General features: G+C 41.1%; 1 protein-coding gene across 7 annotated transcripts in view; it reads right to left on the reverse strand.

Moving 5' to 3' along the window:
• DOCK10 (dedicator of cytokinesis 10) overlaps positions 1 to 23,713 on the reverse strand; it is a 244,890-nt gene that overhangs the window by 52,285 nt on the left and 168,892 nt on the right. For all 7 annotated transcript variants that reach the window (XM_054700111.1, XM_037524147.1, XM_037524149.1 and 4 more), the window contains exons 16-27: positions 22,382 to 22,461; positions 19,953 to 20,140; positions 19,391 to 19,456; positions 17,637 to 17,729; positions 13,100 to 13,223; positions 12,791 to 12,912; positions 12,340 to 12,426; positions 9,646 to 9,738; positions 9,102 to 9,220; positions 6,790 to 6,859; positions 3,391 to 3,504; positions 569 to 640 (exon numbers count right to left, since the gene is read on the reverse strand). In XM_054700111.1, the coding sequence (XP_054556086.1) occupies positions 569 to 640; positions 3,391 to 3,504; positions 6,790 to 6,859; positions 9,102 to 9,220; positions 9,646 to 9,738; positions 12,340 to 12,426; positions 12,791 to 12,912; positions 13,100 to 13,223; positions 17,637 to 17,729; positions 19,391 to 19,456; positions 19,953 to 20,140; positions 22,382 to 22,461 (1,228 nt within the window). The remainder of the gene's footprint in view (positions 1 to 568; positions 641 to 3,390; positions 3,505 to 6,789; positions 6,860 to 9,101; positions 9,221 to 9,645; positions 9,739 to 12,339; positions 12,427 to 12,790; positions 12,913 to 13,099; positions 13,224 to 17,636; positions 17,730 to 19,390; positions 19,457 to 19,952; positions 20,141 to 22,381; positions 22,462 to 23,713) is intronic.

A 23,713-nucleotide genomic window follows, 5' to 3' on the forward strand; every position in this document is an offset into this window, starting at 1 on the left:
GTTGATGGGGACTGTGGAGGAGCAGATTCACGAATGGGTGTGACATGTGGTGCAAACTGTGGGTGGCAGCATTCAAGGTGCATAGCTCAAATGTTCCTTCATGACACATTCTACAGAATTCTGTTGAACCTCTGGGATCCACTCAGGTGTTCGTGCCAAGGTCACACTCTCCCTTATCTGCTCCAAGTCAATAATTAAGCTTGAAGGGTCCAAGTCAGACCATCTCCCCAATGCAGGGCTCTCCTGTTGAACATTCTTCCCTGAGACCACCCCGCAAGCCGGCAAAGGCTTTCTCATGGCAAGACCCTCTCTATTAACCCTGATTCCTTTACTCTCTCCTTTTGCAGGGATTAGACCTTCCTCATCCCTTAGCCTTTGCAGCTGTCTGCACCAATTTTGCTCTGGCATTTATTTCTGAAAGACCTCTACTGACACACCCAGTCATTTCTGCCTCATAAAAAGAAATTCACATAAATCACAAAGATTCATAAAGTAAATAAAATGGAATTAATGAGAACATATTCATCAGCATAATTATTGGATGACATTACAATACCTATGATCCTACCTGAATTTTGTTGGTGTCCATCAAGTGCTGCGCCATTGATTTTAGGATAATTGCAAAGAAGAACCAAGAATGCTGTTAGGAAAAGAAAACAAAGAATTTATTATCTTATGGTAAAATAATGATAATTCTGTCCTTTATTATAAAATCCTTATCTTAAAATACATTCTTTGAGCAATAATGTTGGGTTGTTGGAAAAGTCATGACATTTTTTCTGTTTTTCAAGCAAAAACGTGTCATGACTTTTCCGACAACCCAATATATCCTTTATTATGTAGGGTGGAAAATTATCAAAATCTATTGTTAAAAGTAAGTGGCAGGCATTTCAGTTCCTCAGTCATCTCAAGAATGTTTATACTAAACCACAATCCTGGTTTACTCAACATGGCTGATGAGACAGTGATCTTATGAAATATTCATGGTGGAGTGTTTCATTCAGTGAAACAAAATTAAACTTTTTATATTAAAAAAATCACAGTAGGCCCAAATGTAACATTTTTAGGACTAGAGGCAAGAGAAATGGAAGCCACAAGTCGAAAGATGTAAAAGTTTGACGTTAAGCTAATGAATGGGTAAATAAACTGTCTGTCCCTGGTCCATTGACAAATGTGACTTCACAAGGGCTTGGAATGCCACTTCAGGAAGGGGGCCTGGGGAGAGCAGGTCACTGGTCTCCCCTCTTCTCATCCAAAGCTTTGTCCTGCACCCCGAGGGGTCTGTGCACACGTACACCACCCAGGCTGCACACCCAAATGCTGTCCCTGCAGCAGGCCCTCACTCGGTCTAGACTGCGCGCAGGCATCAATACCTGTTTTTGTTTGTAGGGAATTCTACTCAGCCATCACAGTAGATGGACTCTTGCCTATTGCAACAACATGGGCTGAACTTGAGTTGATCATGCTAAGTGAAGTTAAGTCAGAAAGTGAAAGACAATTGTGGGGTTTCACTCATACGTGAACTATAAATAACCAAAGGAAATGAATTAAAGAGTCACAACAAAAATAACCCTTGTGGACTCTGTGAGAAATATGGTGTCTACCAGAGGCCGATGGGAAGGGGTGGGAGGAAAGGGTACTAGAACCTTGGCGGTGAGCATGGTGAGGCATGTCAAGGGGCAGAGTTGCATTCTGGAAATTTCTATAGTATTGCAAACTGATTTTCCCTCCAAGCATCCCCTTCACCTTGTCCTCTAAGGGAAACTGACTCTCCCCAGACACCTCCTGTGCCAGTACACAGTACGCAGCCCTGCGAGTGTCCTTGTTTCCATCCTCCTGACTCCACAGACCCTTCTCTCCACAGCCATCAGAGTGATCCTTTTAATCCAAGGTTAGCTCATGTCACTCTTCTGCTCAGGACCCTCTCATTGTCCTCATTTCCCTCTGATTGCAAGGCTCTGCCTTGAGGGCTTACACTGCCTGTCAACTTCCCTCACGATTCTGACTTCTGTTGGCCTTCTCTCTTCCCTGCTCACCTGGCACCAGCCGCACTGACTTCCCCATCACCCCTCTGGCACACCAGGTGGTAGGACTGGACTGGTCTACCCTCTTCCCTTCTGTTCTACTCTGAACACCCACAGGGCCAGCTTGCTTATCTCCAGTCTGTCTTGACCAGTCTGTCTTGAACATCCTACTGAAAACTGCAAACCTCACCCAATACCCTTAGCTGCTCCCCCTTCCCTTTCTTTCCCTGACTACTCCTTACCTTCTAACATACAATGTATTACTTTTGTTATTATGTCTGTAGTTTATTGTTTTTACCCCCAAGTAGAATGTAAGCTCCCCAAGGGTGGACATCTTGATCCTCTACTGCAAGGAAGTACCGAGGATGGTGCCTCTACATAGAGGCATGTGGACCTATTTGTTGAGTACACGGAATGAATATACCTCTAAGACTAATTTGAACAAATTGCTTGGCCACAGATAACTGATTTTAGTGAATGTGTACTGAGGCGTATTGATCCTGGCTTCTCTTTCTAGCTACTTAAATAATCGATCATTCATCTGTCAAGTCAAGATAGATAATTAATTTACCTGAGGACTAAATTCACTATTATATTAAAACTTAGAGCTATTCTTTTCTAAGCTTCTTACCATGCCTTCCTTCTGTTTCTACAAATATAAGCTTTTCAACTTTTGGGGTCAAAGAGTGGTTGTTTCTCTACTTCCTCTCTGTTGTCTGTAGAATCATTAATTAGTGTTGCCACTAATCCTCTCACTGTGGAATTTTTCTCACCATGACTAAAAACTCAGCAAACTTTATTTTTGCTATAATTACCATAGTTTTTTTTAAGATTTATTTTTATTTATTTATGCATAAAAGAACAGGGGTGTAGACCAGAGATGTGTGGGGTGAGAGGATTTACCAGAGATAGAATGGGGAGCAGAACAGGCATAAGTACTGAAATAAACTGCTGAGGGGAGCAGCGGGTGAGACAGGAGAGGTCTACTGCACCATGTGGGTCAGCTCCTAGTGGGGGATCAAACTCATGCCACAGTAGCTGGTGATAGCTTGATAGTGCTGAGACTTTAACCCCTGCACCATAATTATCATTTTTGAGGGAGGCAACCATAATTATCATTTTTGAACATTTTAGATCATTCTTAATGGATTTTGCATTTAGGCCAAAGGACTTAACTTGGGTCCATTCTACTTTTTAAGGACATCTGTTCTCTTGACATAGATCTATTCTGTTACTATTTTTACATGCAACATATGCACCGTATGCTAGAAACTATAAGAAAATCAGTGTCTCCTATCACCTTCTAGGGGTGAGAGTGAGTTATCCTTAGTACTAACAATTACAGGGCCACCTTTTGATTCTTTACCTTTAAGACATGCTTCACTGTTGTTGAGTCATTTGATTTCAAAAGACCAGTCACATTTTTAGCCAATTCTTCATGTATAGTTCTCTCCTTGCATACCATGGTCTTGAAGACAAACTGAAGAAAATTCAAACATTGAAAAAAGTTAAACACTTTAAAAGCCAAAGCTTCAAAGTCATGTCAAACAAATAACTCATATCTCAACATTATTTGCACATGCTGGATTTTGTCATGAAATAAATGAAGACCCCATGATAAGTGTAGTCCACACCTGCTCCTATTTAGAGCTTTGCAAAGGTAAGGCCTGGCTCACCTAAGCTCTCCTTGAAACTCTTTTTGTAGAAATCAGGTGAAAGAGTCAGAGGGCAATTGAGCAGGTTCAAGGAAACATGGAGGGCTTTGACCCACCTACTTGGAACCTTTTCCCTTCTTCCTTCCACTGGTAACAGGTAGCATGGTGGCAATTCTTCATCCTGAAAGGGTAGAGCACCCACTCAAACAGCCAGGTGGGGAAGCAGGTGCCTTCCAGAGGCTGGTAGGTGAGCTTCCCACAAGCCCAGGGTCTACTGTCTCATGCTTAGCCACAGCTACCAAAGTGTCCATGAACATTGGTCATAAGTAAGATAACAAATACTGCTTACTTCTTTTTTTCTCAAGAGATTGATTTTGGAAAGCACCAGTCAGTGCATGCAATGATTCACCTTTCAATATTTCTTCATATATTTTAAGAATATCAGTCTCAATTTATGCACATATATTTCAAATATAAAGCATTTATTACTGGATTATAGTATTTTACTTATGAGTTGGGTTTGCCTCAAGGAAGGTCATTTTGTTATGCTCACAATTCAGTGTTCAAGAGCAAAGGCAGGCGGGAAACTACCTCAAAGCAGAAGCATATTTGCATTTGGATGTATAATCATTTCTTTGAACTTCATAGCCTGTTGACACCTAAGTCATCCCAATGGGGTCTGACTTCTCCATGTTTATTGCAAAGGGGGAGAAAGACAAAGCTAACAACTATATGAAACTAAAATAAAGAAATATGAGTTTCCCTCCTCATGGATTTTAACTCATATGACAGTAATGTTGTCATCACCTATCTAATCCCATGCACAGATTTTAGCCTCAAGGGCATTTCAATAGCTCTGAAATATATATATTTTTTACATTTTGGTTACAATATGTCAGCACCATGAATTGCTGTAAACTTAATAATAGCACTTAATTAGATCAACTTTAGACATATATCTTTGAAAAATACAGTGTATGTGTGCATTTTGGATATTGTAGATGGGGTGAGTTAGCAGCATTTAGCACCACTGAACTTGAAATGGTGTTTCATTTATTCTGAATAAATAAAAATTTTACATTGAATATCACATCTTTCAAGAAAGTCAAAGGACGTGTTGGTAGCAGCCCATCAGTTTTCATTAAACTCCAACTTGTAGGTAGAGCTTCCTGTCTGTCTATATGTCAAAAATAACTTTTCCCATTGAGGGTAAAAAAAAAAAATCAGACTCCCTGGTCAAGATCAGACTGTCAGCTGTGTACTGTGACAGGAGTCCAAGCACAGATTGCAGAACTGGATGTTGATCTAGTCCATCCCACCTCACTTCACAAAGGAGAAAAATGAGGTTCATTTTTGAGCTGAAAGCTCAAGTTCACTATCTAACCTTGACTAGAATCTAGTTTCACACATGCTATTCGGTGTTGTCTCTGGAGTAAAATGCCAGTAAAATTTATTAGGATGTATTTATTTTGGATATACAATGTTATAAAACAACCTTAGGGATTGTTATCAGCTGGAAATCCATGTAGGTGTTCTGGATTTGAACAACTTCAAAGCAAACTGAATAAGCAACCTCCTGTACTACAAAGTCAAATGGTCTCATCAGGATATTTCAGACATTATGGTTGAAAATAAAGATCAACCAGGATGCATTTATTTCCAGTCACCTTGCCAAAAGCATCACAATTTGGGAGCTGATATAAGGTTCATATAGAAACTGGCCTTGGTTGTCACACACCTGTCACACATCAGTGGGTTCTTGATGTAATTTTCAGTGACTGCATTGGAACAAGGCAAGTTATACTTGTGTTAGAATGAAGATGCCTGTGTGAATGTGGCTTAACAGTTTTTTTTCTCAGTCCCTTTGGAGACTGAAATGGACAATTGGGAGGTAAACATTCTGTCGATGATTCTGTTGAATGGTAAATTCACCAATATCCTATAAAAGTGAGCTATGGATATTCTAAACAGAACAAATTGAAAAGGTATTTGCAAGTAGAACTGGATTCTGCAATTGAAATGTAGATCATATTAGGAAATTACTGTAATTTACTATTTTTGTCTTAAGGGTTATTTTAAACAAGGGCACATACCCATATTTAGGTATTTGGTAAATCACCTACAACTAGCTGATCTAACATCTGGCAGCTAGAAAATACATAGATTAAAAAACTGTAGTGAAAAAACAAAACTCTAGCTTATGGCATTTCAGGGGTACATTCCAGAATGAAATTTCTTTAACGAGAGATTTTTTTTTGTAAATCTCTAGCCCAATTATTTCTTTAGTTATCTTTCTAGACATCTAAAATATACAGATATATGTCTATTCATATATACTAATAGAATATTTTTATTTAAAAAATGTCTCTGTCTCAAAAGGATTTAACTTATCAATACAAAAAATAGAAATTGAAGTCTTCTGTGTATTATAATATAAAGTACTTTTAATGCTCTCTAGATGGGTTCTTTTCAGTCAAGAAGATGACATTTAGGCATGAACTAGAATGTGCAAACATCATCCCAAGTTCACTGGCATTAATCCACAGGCCAACTGGAAATGAGAATATAAACAAGTCTGAGTGAACACTTGACAGAAGACACTGGAAGAAGCAGTGCGCACTGATGGGATGGACTAGTGACTCATGCTGGAGGAGAAAGGACTTAACATACCAGAGGCAGGTACAAATATACAGTAACTGGGAAAATGAAATAATGCCTGAGAAAACAATAAAAAGAGCTAAGAAAACATTACAGAAGAAACACAGAGCATTCAACAAACCAACAGGAAAAATCTTCCATCAATTGACACAGGAGTTTTATTTATTTGCAATGTGGACTTCAATAGCTTTCTCTTCTCTCTTTCTTTGCCCTCTCTTCTCACATAAAAATCCACTGGCACATGTACATATTATTGATACATTTCTATATTTAAATGCTACCTCTAGCCTATCAATGCAAACAGCTGGCATTGCAAGTAGCTAAAGGGAATTCTGGGTATGCCAGAGGTGGCACTGTCCAGGCAGAGGGAGAGGTCCCCACTATGGCAGACAGCAAACACGACAGCCACGGTGCTAGGGGTAATGGCTAATATGCAAGCAGTGACTCTATACCTTGATGTATGACTGGATGGCGTGTTCCAGCTGCTCCTCGTGGCACTTGGCCACGATGTCCGTCAATACCCTGGAGAAACAAAGCTGTTCAGTGCTCCTTTCAAGAAGGCAGGAAATTATCACTTGGTTTTTCCTCAGAGTACTTGGTAAACTGAGTGCTCTCTAGTTACTGAACGAACGGATGAACCAATTTCAGACACCCTTCCTGACCCCTCTATGATTTTAGATCCTCTAAGATCTATGATACCAATTAGGCAGTTCCAACCCAGAAACCTAAGACAGAAGCACTAAGACAGAAGTCACGTCTGACAGCTGCCATTGCACATGGGAGACGTTTTGTACGAGCTGAATATACTATTATTGTCTGCACTTTTGTTAATATTGTTTTCTCGGAAAAGGTATCATTTTTGTACCTGATTAAAAACATAAGATTTTTAATGTCCAATTAATGATCACGTTCCATGTTAAAAGGATTTGCCTTCCAGCCTAGAGGCACCGTAGATACTTGTGGGAAGAGCAATGAGGTTGATGTGTAGGATTTTGTTTTCTCCTTTACTGGGGCAGGGTTTCAAGTAGTGGCGGGTGCAGGGTGGGGGTTTGTCACTCAGTTAACACTCCAGTTACTCTGTGGTTGTAGTGTTTGGGAACAGCTCAGCAGATCTATGAGCTGAAATATTTAAAGCCTTGCTGGCACAGACTCACAAACTGATACTGAAGGAGCATCAGCTGAAGGCACTGCTGGAAATTTAATCTGGAGCCAAAGTGGCTGTTTGTGGAACTATTAGAGATATTTGAATTTTCCAGGGCTTTAGGCTTTCAAAATGAGGCTGAAGACTGATTCTGAAAAATGCTAATAATAAGCCTGAGAGTCAGGAAGGGCCTAGAAGCATTTCAATGTCAAGAGTATTTTTATTTTTATTTTTTTTAGAACTCTATGAGTAACATATTTTTAGAATAGATATCAGGGGTATATGATTCAATAATTCAAAACATTATCTCCATAAAGAGGACACTCTAGTTATCAGAGTCGCCAGACAGAATAATAATGGTTTAAGAACGTGGGCAGCACAGCCAGATTGAACTGAGAGCAGCTAAGGAAAAATTGAATATTCTTTTCATAAAGGCCTAATGGGTATGTGAGATGATGCAGGCACTCTGGAAAACAGGTATTTTCTTAAAAAGTAAACATGCAGCTCTCATACAACCCAGCAATATTACTTGTGGGCATTTATTCCACAAAAATTAAAACTTATATCCACATAAAATCTACCTCAAGCTGGACACAACCCAGATAGTCCTCAAGCTATCATTTGGTAGACATATTATGGTATGTAAGGCATTCAGAAATGAAAAGGAATGAGCTATTGCCAGACAGAACCACCTCCTTGAATTACCAAAGAATTATATGGAGTGAAAAAAATCTAATTCCAAAAAGGTTGCATACTTTTAAATGTACATGTATGTGCACATATGTATTCAATAATTTATTATACATTCATATATATCTGATATACAATAATTTAATATGCATACATATATTTAAAATTCTTAAAATGACATTTTAGAGACAGAATAGATTAGTAGTTGTGAGAGATTAAGGGGTGGGTGGGGATGAAAGGGTAACATGAGGGATCTGTGGATAGAAATTCTCTGTATCCTGATCTTTTGATATCAGTGGCAATATCTGGGTTGTGATATTGTACTAAAGTTTTGCAAGATGTTACCATTGGGATATACTGGGTACAGGGAAACAGGGGTCTCTATATTATTTCTTACAATTGCATGGGAATCTTTAATTAGCTAAAAGAATGTTTAATTAAAACACACATAAAAAATTTAAAAAGAGGTCTAAAGCTTTTCTCTATGATAATAATAGGTGATAAGAGGTAAGAATTCAAGAGTGAGAAGTACATAAATTTGAGCTAAGGGGGCCTCCTTGGTGGCACAGTGGGTTGAGCGCAGCTCTGTGAAGCTGTCTGCAGCCTCTGCAGAGTGGGTTCGATTCCCGGCCAGCGGGGAGAATCCCACATGGCACAGCAGACCTCTCCTGTCTCGCCTGCTGCTCCCCTCAGCAGCGTATTTCGTCAGTCTGCCTGTTCTGCTCCCCGCTCTGTCTCTGGTGAATTCTCTCACCCTCCGTGCATTTAGCCTATACCGGGGTTCTTGTATAAATAAATAAATCTTTAAAAAATTTCTTTGAGCTAAGGGTTCCATGAAAGGTAAGCCTCCCCCATTAGGAGCCTGGACAGTTAGAAGCCAAGCTTCATTGCAACCACAGATTACCAGCTCGTTCTCAGCTTGTGTATGGGTACCTGGTCACAGTTGTACTGATTTCATCTTCCTCATTCTGTACCAGAACCTTGAAGAGCTGATTCAAGATGATAGGTAGAAAGCTCATGATTGCTTGAATCTTTTCCACATTCAATAAGTGCTGCAGTAAATTGGCAGGGAAGAAAGAAAACACTGATTAGATGTAAAGCACAATCTGCTGGTGTTTTTCAGAACCTGAATATGAACACTGAGGCTCCCCTTTTTCTGGCTTTACTCTTCATTATTTCTAGTATGGTATACAGACATGGGGTAACGTTGCAAGAGCAGGACAACTTAATTAACATAAAGTCAAGTGATCCTGATTTTTAATCATTTTTATTTTGGAAAAACTGATCTTTGCATATTTTGAATCAAAAGGCAGAAACTAGGAATTGTGGATTAAAATTCTTTAACCTCTGAATTGATAAGTCATTTAACAATCTTCCATAATAATTACCTCTTAGTTTGCTACTCAATGGAAAATGGAAAGGTCTCTGGCCCATTTCTACCCTGGAGACCATGGAAAAGCTTTGCTTGTCATGTTACCTTGCAAGAGCGGACAAAATTCGAGGTAGGTGACTGAGACATATCTTTCTCTCTTTTTTGGCACTGTCGGAAGAATGCGTTCACATGTGGATCCTGAAATAGCACAGAAAGTGTTTATTTCTGATGAGACATAAGCTCTGCAGCCATTATGATGATGGAGGGGGGCATTTCTGCAGGAGGGAGGTCTCGAAGTCAGAGGATAAGGGTGTCATTTCCACTAGCCGTGCAGATACCCTGAAGGCTCGGCTGAAACACCAAGCCCACTTCCTCTCCCGTCTCATCCTCATAGGCTCTTTTTCCTTTTTGCCCAGATGACAATGGTGGAAAATTCTTCCCTTAACTCTTTCTTTTTTCCTAAAATTCCCATTGTTCATCTTCCTGCTTATGCTCTTCCCATAGACTTTGGCCAATTTTTCTGACCTTGTCCTAAGCACACGAGAATATGTGGTCTATAATGTGCTCAGGGGGACTTTCAGACTAATGATGCCCAAGTAGGTAAAAAATCAGGAAGTCCAGACTCACATCACAAGATAAAATGGAGTCTTATTCTTTGATATGGGCTGACTGTGTCCCCTGAAACTCCTATGTCAAAGTTCTAACCCTCCAGAATGTCAGGACATAACTACATTTGGAGAGAAGATCTTTAAAGATGTGATTTGGATAAAATGAGAGAGTTGGGGTGTTTCTAATCCAATTGGGCTGATATCCTTATATCAGGAAATCTGGAGAGCAGAGCATCACCAAAGGGAAGACCAGTGAGGGCGTAGTAAGAAAACAGCCATCTACACGCCAAGGAGCAAAGTCTCGGAAGAAACCAGCCCGCTGACACCTTGTTCTGGACACCCAGCCTCCAGAGCAGGGAGGCAGTCAGTTTTTCATTTTGGCTTCTCCATCTGTGGTGCTGAGTTATGGAGCCTGAACAAATGAACAAGCCCTTTAATGCCATTTCCAGAAGAGGGGGGCACCTTGGAAATTCTCTACATTAATGCTGCAGGTGACAGTTACACCATCTGGATGTGAGATACAGAATTTGGGGAGAAACGCACTGGGATGTTTCTCTGACATTCTGTCAGTTTCCAGAAAGGTCCCTGTCTGTGGTGTGGGTTGAACCCAGGTCAGTGCAGACGCATGTGATATTTTCAGTTTTCTTGTTGTTGTTATGTTTTTGACTAGAGGCCACTGTTTTTTTCCCCTCTTAAATATCACTTCACTTCCTCATGAATTCCACAGACTTTTATGGAAAGCTGGCAGGGGCAGGCCCTCGGCATGCATGGACAACAGAGCAGAGGTGAGGGAAGCCTGGTCCTTTCCTCCAGGGACCTTCTGTGATGCTAGAGAGACAGGCTCCAGAGAAGAGGTGCCCCCGGAGAGTTACAAGACCCCCTAGCATGTCTGTGGGGCCAGGGGCCAGGGAGGGCTGCTTGAGGAACTGGTGTTTGAGCTAAGATCTGAAGGACGTAGGAGCTACCAGGTGAGTGAGGGGGGCACAGAGGGAGAGACTGAGGGTCAAAGGATCGCTGTGGGCCTTGGGAGGAACTAACAGATGGAGGCATCTCTGAGAGAGCCCTGCCAGGTGAAAATTGAGATGTTCTGTGATGAGGAAAGACTAACACGTCCTCCCAGGGTGACGAGCATATGGGAGGTGGAATGGAGGATAAAGGTGAATCTTGGTGAGTGAGAGACCTGGGTTGTTTGATGAAAAGCAGCTGAAGGTTGAAAAGAAACTTGGGATCTTCTGAGACATGTGAAAACAGGATTTGGCAGAGAAGAACCTTTTTGTGGGACTGGACCAGGCTGCTGGCATCAGAGGAAAGATGGGGTAGATTTATGGACACAGGATTGAGGAGGAGGATTCAATTCAGCTTGATGCACAAGGTGACTGAGAGAAATTCTGACCCACTGAACGTGTGGTAACTGAATGATATGATTTTCCTTAGCAACTGGGGCTGGGCTAGGGATAAAGCCGCATGCAGCAAAAATGCAAATACACACTGCATTTAAGAAAGGAGAAATACATATTCAGTGCACTTGTCTGACTTGCTTGGCACTGCATCACTGTGCCACGAAAGTGCTCATGTCGCATTTCAGGCAAGGGAAGCTGTTAAGCCCGTGAACAGTGATGATAATCACATCTGTTTAGCATTTGCATTCATGAAGTATTTTCACATGCAGTTTCTCATTTTGATCTTCCCACAAGCTTAGTGATTTTATTGTTACCATTTTTCTAATGAGGAAATAAGGACTCAGTAGTGAAATGCCTCGCCCAGTCATCGGGAAGAACTGGACTGAAGGGGCCCTCAAATGCAGTTCTGCACCCCCCTACCCTATGGCCTTCCCACTAGAGGAGCCCTGGAAGCAGTCAGCACTAGACTTAGTTCTGAGGTAGAGGACCAGTCTTGATTTTGAACATTTCACATGTTAAACACTTGGATGGTGTCACTAGACGTGACCCACGTTGCAAGGGTAGGGCCAGCCACGGCTGTGGTCTGCAGTGTCACGGGGCTGGGCTTTTATGTGTGAGGACACCCCTGTCTCTTCCAGGACAGGCATAAAGTTATATGGCAGACAGCTCCCTTTTCAATCCCCTCCTCTTCTGACTCTTTATGAGATGGCTACTTTCTCCTGAAAATATGGGGGCACGTCCTGATGCCATGTGCTAGAAAAGGTGCTGATATTTCCAGACAACCAGCTCACCTGAGTATTCACTGTTGACACAACAAATGTCGATACTTTGAAGAGTGGTTTGCCACCATCTACCCATTTAATGTCACTCCCAACTTGCTGCCAAAAAAAAAAAGACAAAGATAGTCACTCTCATCGTGGCAATTTGAGAAAAAGAAATGGTTTATTTAGTTTGTGTTCATTTGCCAAAGGGATCTGTTCTGTTCATCTCACTTTACTCTAGAGAAGGAAAAAAAAAAAAAAAAAAAAAAAAAGAAACAAACACATTTAGCAGTACTGATGTGCTATGAAGGGCTCATTGTTAATAGATCATTTTTTCTAATCATAAACTAAACAGGATGCTTGAAATATTGTAGGGACACTTGGTTCATAACTATCACACATGCCTACATGATGGCCGGGTTCACTGAAATAGCAGAAATAACTGACATTTTTTTCTCTTAAATTAGACATCGGTAAATACCTTTCCACTTGAAGAATCTTGAAAGCTTAAATAGTTCGGAGGCAGGCTTGTTGCTACTGGGATGTTGTACTCTTGAGAAGCTATCTGATCGTGTTTCATCAGAGGAAGCCAAGCATATCCAACTGTGCAAACAAACAACAAAGAAAACTTTTGACTACAAATCTCTATGGTGAAGAGTAAAAGTAAAGCTAGCTATTATTTATGAATATAAAACTTCACTAAAATTTAATAATTCAGGGCTTTTAAAATACAGTTCAGTTCAAATCCAAAAATGATGTGGAAACTATCTCAGATTGACCCCATCAGTACCTGATGTTTCCAGAGCCTCCTTCTTCTTGGCATTTGCTTTTGCATTTATGTCACATGTGACATGATAAAAAGAAAACAAAATATGGTGTTTCTCATGGAGTTGTGTTGGTAGCTCAATTTTTACCTGCAGCGAAAGAGAGAATAGCTAGATTGAGTGAGATCTCAGGGCCAGACAAAGCCGAGGCATCCTGACCTTTTAAAAACACTTCAATTGAAATCTAGGTCCACACTGAACACTTAGTGGGCGCTGCCTTAATTTTTTTTAAAGGTTTATTTATTTATGCATACAAGAACTAGAGTACAGACCAGAGGTGCCGGGGAGCAGAACCGGTGGATTGACTGAAATACACTGCTGAGGGGAGCAGCGGGCGCGTCAGGAGAGGTCTGCTGTGCCATGTGGATTTCTCCCTGGCTGGCTGGGGATCGAAATCATGCTTCAGAGGCTGCAGACAGCTTCACAGCACAGTGTTCAACCTGCTGCGCCACCAGGGAGGCCCCCTTGATTTAATTCTTAATGAATATTATTCCTGCTGGCTGTAATGTGCTCACATGTTGATGTTTTCACTTTATTGTGGTGGATGATGATAACTGAGAAGATCTAGTGCTTCTCATTAGGCAATTCATTCTGCCAGAGTGTGGATGAGATATACTCACTCGCATACAAACACACACAGACACGACTGTAGAATGTAAATAAGACACAGGTGGAGGACCCATCACCGAGGGACATAACTGAGTGAACAGTAAGTCCTTGCCTCCCGCAGCCTGTGAGAATGACACGTGAGCCTTTCATGGTACTGACGAGAGACGCAGGCTCCTAGACACGACCCCAGACGTCTGGAATCAGATTCTGCATGTTAATAAGCTGCCAAGCTGATTCATGTGCACATTGTTGAGAAACATGGTGGAGGAAATGAAGTAACAAACATGGAATTTATCCCTTTAAAAAAACAACACGAAAATGTATGCGATGTGTTCGTGTGGCAGCCACATGATGGGCCATTTTGTGAAGGGTAATGCTGTGGTTATATAAATAGTGCTTCTGAATAAACATAAATGTGATACAGGCTAAGATTGTACTTAATGAGGAACATTCTACTCCATGTTCCTGGAAAGAAATGACTTGAAATCTTCAACATCTTACATGCTTTTCATTTTCTAAACTTCTGCCACATGTGCTATTGAATTCTCTCAACAGCCCTGTGAAGTCAGATGATACACTGGTGACTACAGCAAGAGAGGTGAGGGGACTTAGAGTGACTAGGAGTATGGTTTTTTCGGAAGAGAGTTTTCTGGAACACAGACCATGTCTTCAGATAACCACTTCACATGGGAATCCCAGGGCCCCATGCAGGGGAATAGTATCCAATTCAATCTCGGCAACTACATAGTTCCCAGAACAGTTAAGTCAAATATGGTGAAAGAAAGTTTGCATAGTGTCTACCAGGCGATGCAAAAGACTCTCTGTGCATCTAGCCAGCCAATTTATTTTCACATTGTTATAAGAAAGGATTTGTTGGAATAGTTTCCAAGCCTCCTGCCTGGATCAGCATATCAACATCACCTGGAAATCTGTCAAAAATGCAAGTTCTTAGGTCTCATCTGACATACGAGAACCAAACATCTGGGGTGGGTTCTAGACATTTGTGTTATAACAAGCCTTCTGGGAAATTCTGATGAATGGTAAAGACCGAGATATTCTGAATTCAAAGGCGCACATACATACCTATTTTATTTTTATATCCAGTATGCTAACCTGGCAGTGAAAGCTAGTACATTTTAACATATACATTACTCAAGCACACCAGAAAGAGAGGTTATTTTTCCTAGTCAAGATAAAGAGTACATGGGGATGCAACAAGTACTAAGAATTCCAGTTAACTAAGTCTCCATGCAAACATTCTCTGCTTAACGAATGCTACAAACATTTACAATATATTGTAACTATGCCCTGGGAAGAATATGGACCCATTTTTGTAATTAATGCAGTCATCACTTGCAATAATAAAGAAGAAACTTAAACCTTAGTATTGAATCTGCACTGCCGGGTTCACAGGCTGTTGGTTACATATATGTGCTCCTCTGGGAAAGCTCCTGGCTTTTACCAGTATTCTGGAAGCACAGAGGAGCAAGAGAGACTAAAAGCCAGAGTAAGGAGTGAGAATATCCTTTTCATAAATATTTTATATGTCTACAGAGAATGCGCCTCTCAGATCTAGGGGTCAAGCAGTACTGCTAATACTCAGTAATGTCATAATGGTCCTTTCCTGTATTTCTTCACCTTCTGTCCAAATTTATGGGGAAAATTTTCCAAGAGTCTTAGGCAGGTGTGGAGGAAGGAGTGGAGGAGAGGCAGATCTGTTGTTCCTTTGGCATTTCTTTAGTTAATTTTAAAACAATGAATGTGTACCTAAGTGTGGCAGGCAGACTGGTAGCTCCTGAAAGATGGTCTCCATGTTCTGAACCCTCCAGAACCTGTGACTGTGTTGTTTTTCCTGGGGAAAGAGGCTTTGGGGATGTGATTAAGTAACAGGGGAGATTATGCTGTGTTATCCAGGTGGGACCAAAGCAATCACAAAGGACCTCATCGGAGAAGCAGGAGAGTCAGAGGCGAAGTCAGGAGGGCAGAGTGATGATGAGGCTGGTCACAGGTCAAGGATCTTTGAGAGGCTGGAAATACTAGAGGCATCTTCTAGAGGCTGGAAAAGGCCATGCAAGGATTCTCCCCTAAAAGCCCAGGAGGAAGGCAGGCTTGTGAAAGCTTGATTCGCCTCTGAGGCCCATTCCAGAGTTATGGTCCCCAGCACTATCAGATAATAAATGTGTGTTGTTTCAGCCACTAAATTATGGCAATTTGTTACAGAAGCAAGAGAATGCTAATATAAACGATGTCCTACTTTTAACTCACACAGTCTAACAGCAGGTACATTAGTTCAGACTTTTGCTTCATGGTTAGGAATTAAATTTAATCACTGCAACTGTTTGTCTAAGATTGTTTATAATCCAAGCTAATATGTGCATCAATTTACCACTGACACATTTTTATGTGTTAAGGTCAGAGTGATGCTGCTTCAGGCCTTGGAGTCACATGGTCTGGTTTGAATTCTGACTGATGCTGCTTCAATGTGGGTTTTGGTCAAATTATTTCTCTTAGTCTCAGTGTCATCATCCATAGATTAGGAACGTGTGATGGTTCATTGCAAGGGTCCACAGGACTGGGCCAAGGATGCTCAGATAGCAGGTTAGACATTATATCTGGATGTGTGCGTGAGGGTGTTTCTGGGAGACATTAGCACTTGAACTGGTGGCCTGAGGAAAGAAGATGGTCCCCCCCAGTGAGGATGGGCACCCCACTGGGGTCAGAATAGAACAAAAAGGCAGAGGGAGGTTGAGTGCCTCTACGTCTGACTTCCTGAGCTTGAACACCGGTTTGTCTCCTGCCACTGGGGCTCTGGTCTCTCAGGCTCTCTAACCCAGACTGGAATCGACACTGTAGTCTGGTTCTCAGGTCTTTGAATTATACCACTGGATTTCCTGGGTCTCCTGGACCCAGGAAACAGATGGTGGTTTAGTTCAGGCACATTAGTTGTTGCAGATGAAGGATGGTGTGACTTCTGAGGCTTCTTAATGATGTGAGCTTTATAATAAATTTCTCTCTCTCTTGCCTACCTATCAACTATTGTCTACTGTCTTCTACCTGCTGTTTCTCTGGAGAACCCTGACTAATTCAGAAGGTAATAACAATACCTACTTCTTAGGGCTACTGTGGGGGTTTAGTGAGATGATGCAGAGAGTATAGTGGGGAGTCTGGCAGCTAAAGAGTCTTGAGTGTTGCCAGGGCAGGTCTTGCTCTGCACCATGTTCAGAAGGAGGGGGTCCAAGCTCATGCAGATTAAAGACAATACTATTGGGGGCCTCCCTGGTAGTGCATGGGGTTAATACACAACCTATGAAGTCATCCGTGGCCGCTGTAGCACCAATTTGATCCCTGACCAGGGAGCTACCCACATGGCGCAGCAGACCTCTCCTGTCTCACCCGCTGCTCCCCTAAGCAGTGTATTTCAGTTGACCTGCCTGTTCTGCTCCCTACTCTGTCTCTGGTGAAGCCTCTCACCCCTCACACCTCTGGCCTGTACCCCAGTTCTTGCATGCATAAATAAATAAACCTTTAAAAAAAGATATTACTGTTGGCTCATTGTCTAGCCCTTTGTTCTTTCCATCATGACATGACAATGCTGTTCTTGGTTGTTAACAGCTACACACAGGTTGTTCACAGCTACACAAAGCTATCACAACCTGTGTTTCACTAACCAATGAGATAGCGAAAAAAAATGAGTTTCACTCAAAAACAATGATAGAAAAACATCACATTTGGAAAAGATAATCCTGTGCTGACAGGAATTTGCGACATATTCTCAGCAAGGGTCAGTGAACGCAGCTCCTGAAACTTGGCTTGTCCTTCCCCTGAGGTGTCTCAGTGTGACGCCCTCACCCAGCCTTTCAGTAGCTGCTGGGGACCCTGAGACCCATCCCTTACCTCGTCTGAGAAATCTGGATTCTGGGAATGGTGCAGGACTGCTGTGTAAGCGGCTGAGGTGAAGAGGGGCCCTCCAGGTTTTCCATAAATACACTGTTGAAAGAGTTATGAGTTGAATAATTATGAGTGTCTGAAATTAACCCTGAGCACAAAAAAAATCACAAGTCTTTAGTTACCAATCCCAGGAGAAGGTGAATTCTGCGGTAATCTGCCTGGTTTAGCTGGCATATAATTAACCTTGGACGTCTCTGACCCCCCTGCCCTGTGTTGATTACACAGCCGGGTGCTGCTGAAGAAAATCTTTCATTCATCGTGGAGCTACTTCTTTGATGCCAAGTACCTGAATCAGCTTACTGCCGACCTTAGATGACCTGATTTGTTCAATCCTGACCCCTGTTCTTAAAGGTACCCAGGGAATCCAGTCTTGGTCTAGAGTTTAAGGCAATCAATCAATCCCTGGTGTCCACATGGCTTGCCTGATCCCCAACCCCTGACATGCTGGTCCCCAAACACGCACACAGAACAGGGATGGTGGCTCGGCTCACAAGCGCTTCTCTCCCGGTCCCAGTCAGGCCAGGGGGTGGGATTTGGCACTTTCTGGTCACGCAGCCCGAGACTTGGGGTCCCTCTTCTAGAGTCTACTTTGTTTCTGTGATGCTTTAGAAGGCAAAGGGGCAGGGGACCCACATACCTGCTGTTGCTCCCCTTTCCTAGACCTCACCCCATCAGCACTGCTCTAGCAGCTTGGGGTGCTGGCCTTGTGGGCACTGCCCTTGTTTGCTTGCTAACTGTATTTCACCCTCTTTTGCTCTCTCCTGATGCTAATGCCGTGGTTGAACTTGGAACCTATGGATGCTAAAAGTGGCTCAAGACCCTTAAAGAACTCATTCTCTCTGCTCTGCCTGATCCATTTGATCACTACAATTGATCGCCATTCTGAATTATGCTAGCAACCTGGCAGCACAGAGAACACAACTGGTACCTGACAGAGGGCTTTAAGGGATGAGCTCAGATAACTGTGGGGAGTAGTTAGACATTAGTTGTCATTTACTGTCTCATTCCTCTGATTCAGCAAAACCGGGATGATCTGGCCACAAATCCACTAAAAATAAATTTCCTCTCTATTTAGAGGTTACTTTATTTTTATTTGAAGTCCCTAAAATAAAAACAGTATAATAACAAATATGAATGAACTCTGGAAAATGTCACCCAGTTGCAGATTTATAGGTTAAAATTGCACCGATCCAATAAACCTTATATTGATCTCATTAAATCATGTGCTCCACAACCAGGACTGCCTTGCTGGAGTCCTCAGGGACTGGCCACTGCATTTCCATAAATGTGAGCATCTGGGGCAAGCCCGCTGCACCGACTGGAAGGCCAGTGCACCCGGCCCTCCTGGCCCATGAAGGGCGGGTGGGATGTGGCATTTTGAAGGAAGCACGAGGAGTCCAGAGGCAGGCTAATTTTTGCAAAGGGCACAGTCTTTCCAAGGGGTCTCTTTGCATTCATTTTACACTAGAATGGTTTCTATTTTTTTTCAAATCACAAAAAGCTAAGCCAAGCCACGAGACTGGTATTTCTAATAGAGCTAGCTAATGATGACTATTAAATAGGGTACACTTTAGGAAATCTAAAGCAGTTGTCTCCAATTGCTCCTGTTTCAACTATACTTAAAAAGTCCCTCAGTGGAGAGAAGCAAAGCTCCTGCCCCCCCCCCCTTTTTGCTGTGTCCTCTTTAGGGCCTGGCTCACCTTCACTGGCTTGGCGCCATCTTCATCGGAATTTTTGAATTCAATGCACACAGTTATATTTCGTGCCTGAAATTACAGCCAGGGAAAATGGAAATTGTAATTTCCTGTTAAATAACACCCAAACAGAATCCAAGAGCCTAAAATAAGTAGCTTCTAATTAAATGTGAAAAATGTACAATACCCAACATTTTCATGTGACATTATCTATAGTGCTCAGAAATAACAAGAGGATATGAAGAGATTATTTAACAGAGAAGAAAAAACTTATATCAAAAGGGGGCAGGCAGGCAATTTTCAGGGTATCTTAAGAAACTAACAAAAAAGTCTAGAACATAATTATTTAGGATTGACTTCAGAAAGGATAATTAATATGTTAGAAAACTGTGGGTTCTTAAACACTTTTAAGATGAAACACATCACTTTTCTGATGTAGTACATTTTCCAAAAGGTTTTCTATCCCAAAATGTTGTTTTATAGTCATTTGTATCTGATAAGAAACCATTTAAATGTGGTCTAATTGGGGTGGAGAGAGAGGATGATGCCTCAGAAACTGATATCTTACCTTGTTGAAACATTTCTGACTATCATACTTGAGGTGTTTGGGGTAGATGTAAATTTGATTTTTGTATACTCTGTAAGGACGGCAGAACTTTGTTGAGTCGTAAATAAATTCTTCCACCTCCACTGTGGGTTCTGGTTGAGCCATCACATCGAAAGGCTTGACAGGGATAAAGGACGATGTTACACAGTCTTGAAAAATCAGAAAATAAGAGTTTGTCACTTAATATGGTTCTTTTTAACTGAGCAATTGTTAACATATTTAAGATGAATCCACTCAAAATAGACACTATACATTTGCATACTAATGTAGTATGCACTACATACTTTTATACTAATTTATGTTAAATTATGCTAGCAGAATCTTGTGAACAAATAACCAAGGCATCTACTGAGTATCAAAACTGATGCCTCAAAAAACTGGTTACACTCCTGGATGGAGACCTAATTATTTTGTATTAAGCTTTCATTAAAAAGCAATTTTTTGTTAATGAACTTCTGAACATACCAACCAGGTATTACAAGAATGAACTCACTGGATTTTACTTTAACACTCTAAAAATAGTACATGCGTTGATATAGGACAGAACAAGATGTTCAATGGATCTATGAGAATACCAAGTGGATGAATAGTGATTGTCCTTATGAAATGAATTGACAGGAGAGCCTGAAGTCCTCTCTTCATTATTAGGTACATTTAATTTTTATTAATTTAGTTTTCATAAACTTTAATATCTAATCTTGTGGGAACAGCCTAAGGACGGGGGAGGCCACTAGGAATTTATAAATCAAAACTTCTACCACTAATAGTTTGGGGTTGAAGCTGCAGTACTAGAAGATCACAAGGCTTCTACCTTCCTTTACCCCACCTGGAATCCTTCCAGTGTTCAAAAATGCTATATGGCTAGCTAAATATATTTAGGGAATCAGATTACAGGTTTTCTAAAAAAATCAATTCTAATGTTTTTATTACATATTCAAATTTCTCTAATGTCCTACAGTTTCTTCAAAGGGAATAGTTAAGCTTTCCCTTTGTTGTTTTTCGCTTTGATAGGTGATAAATGTCACATCCCACAAGTCAGGTAGAGAAATAGCTTAATTTTCCCTCTGCTTTTTTTATACCAATCAATGCAAAAGTGATTTGGAATTATGGCATAAGTTAGAATGCTCATTTATGTCCTAGAAAGTGATTCATAGAAAAAGTATGAAGATGAAAATCTTAATAGTGCTAATGATAATTCAAATTGCCTATGAAAATAATCCTTTTCCTATTTGCAATTCACTTTTGGATGCCTTACTTCATTCTTGCACCACTAAAATCATCATCAGAAGTAACAAATCAATCTCACTACTTAAGAAATAAATGCTGAAACATTTATAAGATAATAAAAGCCTCTTCTGAGATTCAAACTTTCACAAACACAAATAGGATTTTTGGACATATTCTGAAAAGCCAAACTCTTCAATGAAATAAAAAATGTCCCCATGATCATTATTAACTGGCCCCCAGCGTGGCTACTTGCAGTGTGCCCTGTGACCTCACAGAGCAGTAGAGCTAGCCCCGGTCTCAGATCAGAGGAAATGGACAGACTGCAGATTCTCCCATTGTGGCCTATATTTTTGTCAATCTATCTGAACCTGACTTTCCTCATTTGAGACCCTCCAGGGTTTTAGGGGTTAAATGATACAATTTAATACTTTGTTGGATTTATGGTGCATTCCATTAGATTTCCCTGAATATGGTCTCTTTCCTACAATATTTATAGTCTTTTATTAATAAATAAGAAGCCCCAGATTTCTAGAGAGTAATAAATTCCACTAATTCAAAACTAAGGGTAAAAAAACCCCAAACCTTTGTAAACCTTGTAACCAAACCACCAACCTATCCACCATCCCACCAACCCACCAACCCACCAATCCATCAATCCACCAAACCACCCATCTACTTACCAACCAACCCACCAACCAGCCAGCCAACCAACCAGCCAGCCAACCAACCAACCAACCAACCAATTAGCCAGTCAACCAATCCACCAACCAACCAGCCAGTCAACCAACCAACCAGCTATTCAACCAACCAGCCAGTCAACCAACCAACCAACTCACCCACCCACCAACCAACCAGCCAGCCAGCCAACCAACCAACCCACCCACCCGCACACCAGCCATCCAGGCAGCCAACGAACCAACGAACCAACCAACCAACCAGCCAACCAGCCAACCAACTACCAACCAACCCACCAACCAACACACCAACCAACTAACCAACCAACCAGCCAACCAACCAATCAACTAACCACCTACCCACTTGCCAACCAACCCACTAACCAAGCACCTACCCACTCACCAACCAACCAGCCAAACTGATCAACGAATTAAAAATGCACTAAATATTCAAAATTCTAAAAGCAAACCATGACATCATGATCATACTTGGATGCTCCAAAGGAATGTTGTCAACAGCTATATCCAGGCTTCCGGGGATGATCTGAGTTTTGCTTATTCTGTCAACCCTGGGAAAATATGAAGCAAAGAAACACACACACACAAACACACACAGAATTATTACAATTGCCAAAGAAAAAAATAGACACGCATACTTCTGAACTTGATAAATGTAAACAGTAGAGCCTTAAATGATCTTAGGAATGATTTCATTTCACTAGCTTTATATTGAAAACGAACACTTATATGGCATTGCAAATAAAAGTAAAATCAGGTAAGGGTTAAATTACAGATACTCTGGAGAATATTTTAAATTTACTTGCACCAACTATAGGTAACACTTACACAAATGGTCAAATGCAATCATATAGATTTTATTAACCCAAAGCAATCATTTTAGTTTAAACTGGTTTAAGTGATTCACTATCATGATGAGTTGTAAGAAGTGTTGAGAGTAAGGATGGTTGCTCTGCTAAGTGGATGGTCTATTTGTTTCTCTTCACCAATAATCAAGGAGCCTTTCCTGACTGCTTCTTCTGCTCTCTTCCATCTTTATAAAATGAATGCACGTGTTGTTACCACCCAGCCCTCCAGCCACATCCTCTCCAGTTCTCATGTCCTTGCATTGCAATTACCATTCTCTTCCTGCTCTACTGAAAACTTCTCACCAATTTTCTTCCATAAGTAGGCGGAGGAAGCTGAGGACATTTTAAAGTTTTACCTTTCAAGAGACCTACTTCAAAAGGTGGTTTAGAGCTTGCTCTCTCCAGCTTGTGAGAACTGATTATTAAATTATCAGTTATTTTGTCTGCTCATTGCTAAAATATAAGGTGATGTGAACTTGCCAATAAATAAATATTAAACACAAAGTTAATTTTTACTCCATTTCAAGCACTTACTACTACATTTACACTGTGCATTTGAGGTTTTTTCATCTCTCTGTATGGTGGAAATGGGTGTGAAATACTTCCCAGCTCTATGTTTTACGATGCTCTGCTGGCAGCTTGAAATCAACGCAAGTGCAGGAGAATTTACACCACAGGAACTGGCCATCAGAAAAAATCAGATTTTTCCCCTCTGGAGAGTCAGTTGATAAACATTTATTAGTATCCTCTGAGGATGGTGATCATGGGTCTGAGATATCCATGAGCCACTTAAAGTCTCACCAGAAAGGCAGTGGGGTTTAGGGTCCTTTTCAACTGCTATGGTGATAACTTTGTGATACACTGATAGTAAGGATTCTGTGAGAGCTTGGTGTTTTCCTGTTTACATGAGATCACCCCAAAATCTTTTGTGCATTTCCTTCTGCTCAGCATTATG

Source organism: Talpa occidentalis, unplaced genomic scaffold (assembly GCF_014898055.3).
Source record: "Talpa occidentalis isolate TD23 unplaced genomic scaffold, MPIMG_talOcc4v2.1 talOcc4.3, whole genome shotgun sequence".
In the NCBI taxonomy this organism is placed as follows: domain Eukaryota; kingdom Metazoa; phylum Chordata; class Mammalia; order Eulipotyphla; family Talpidae; genus Talpa; species Talpa occidentalis.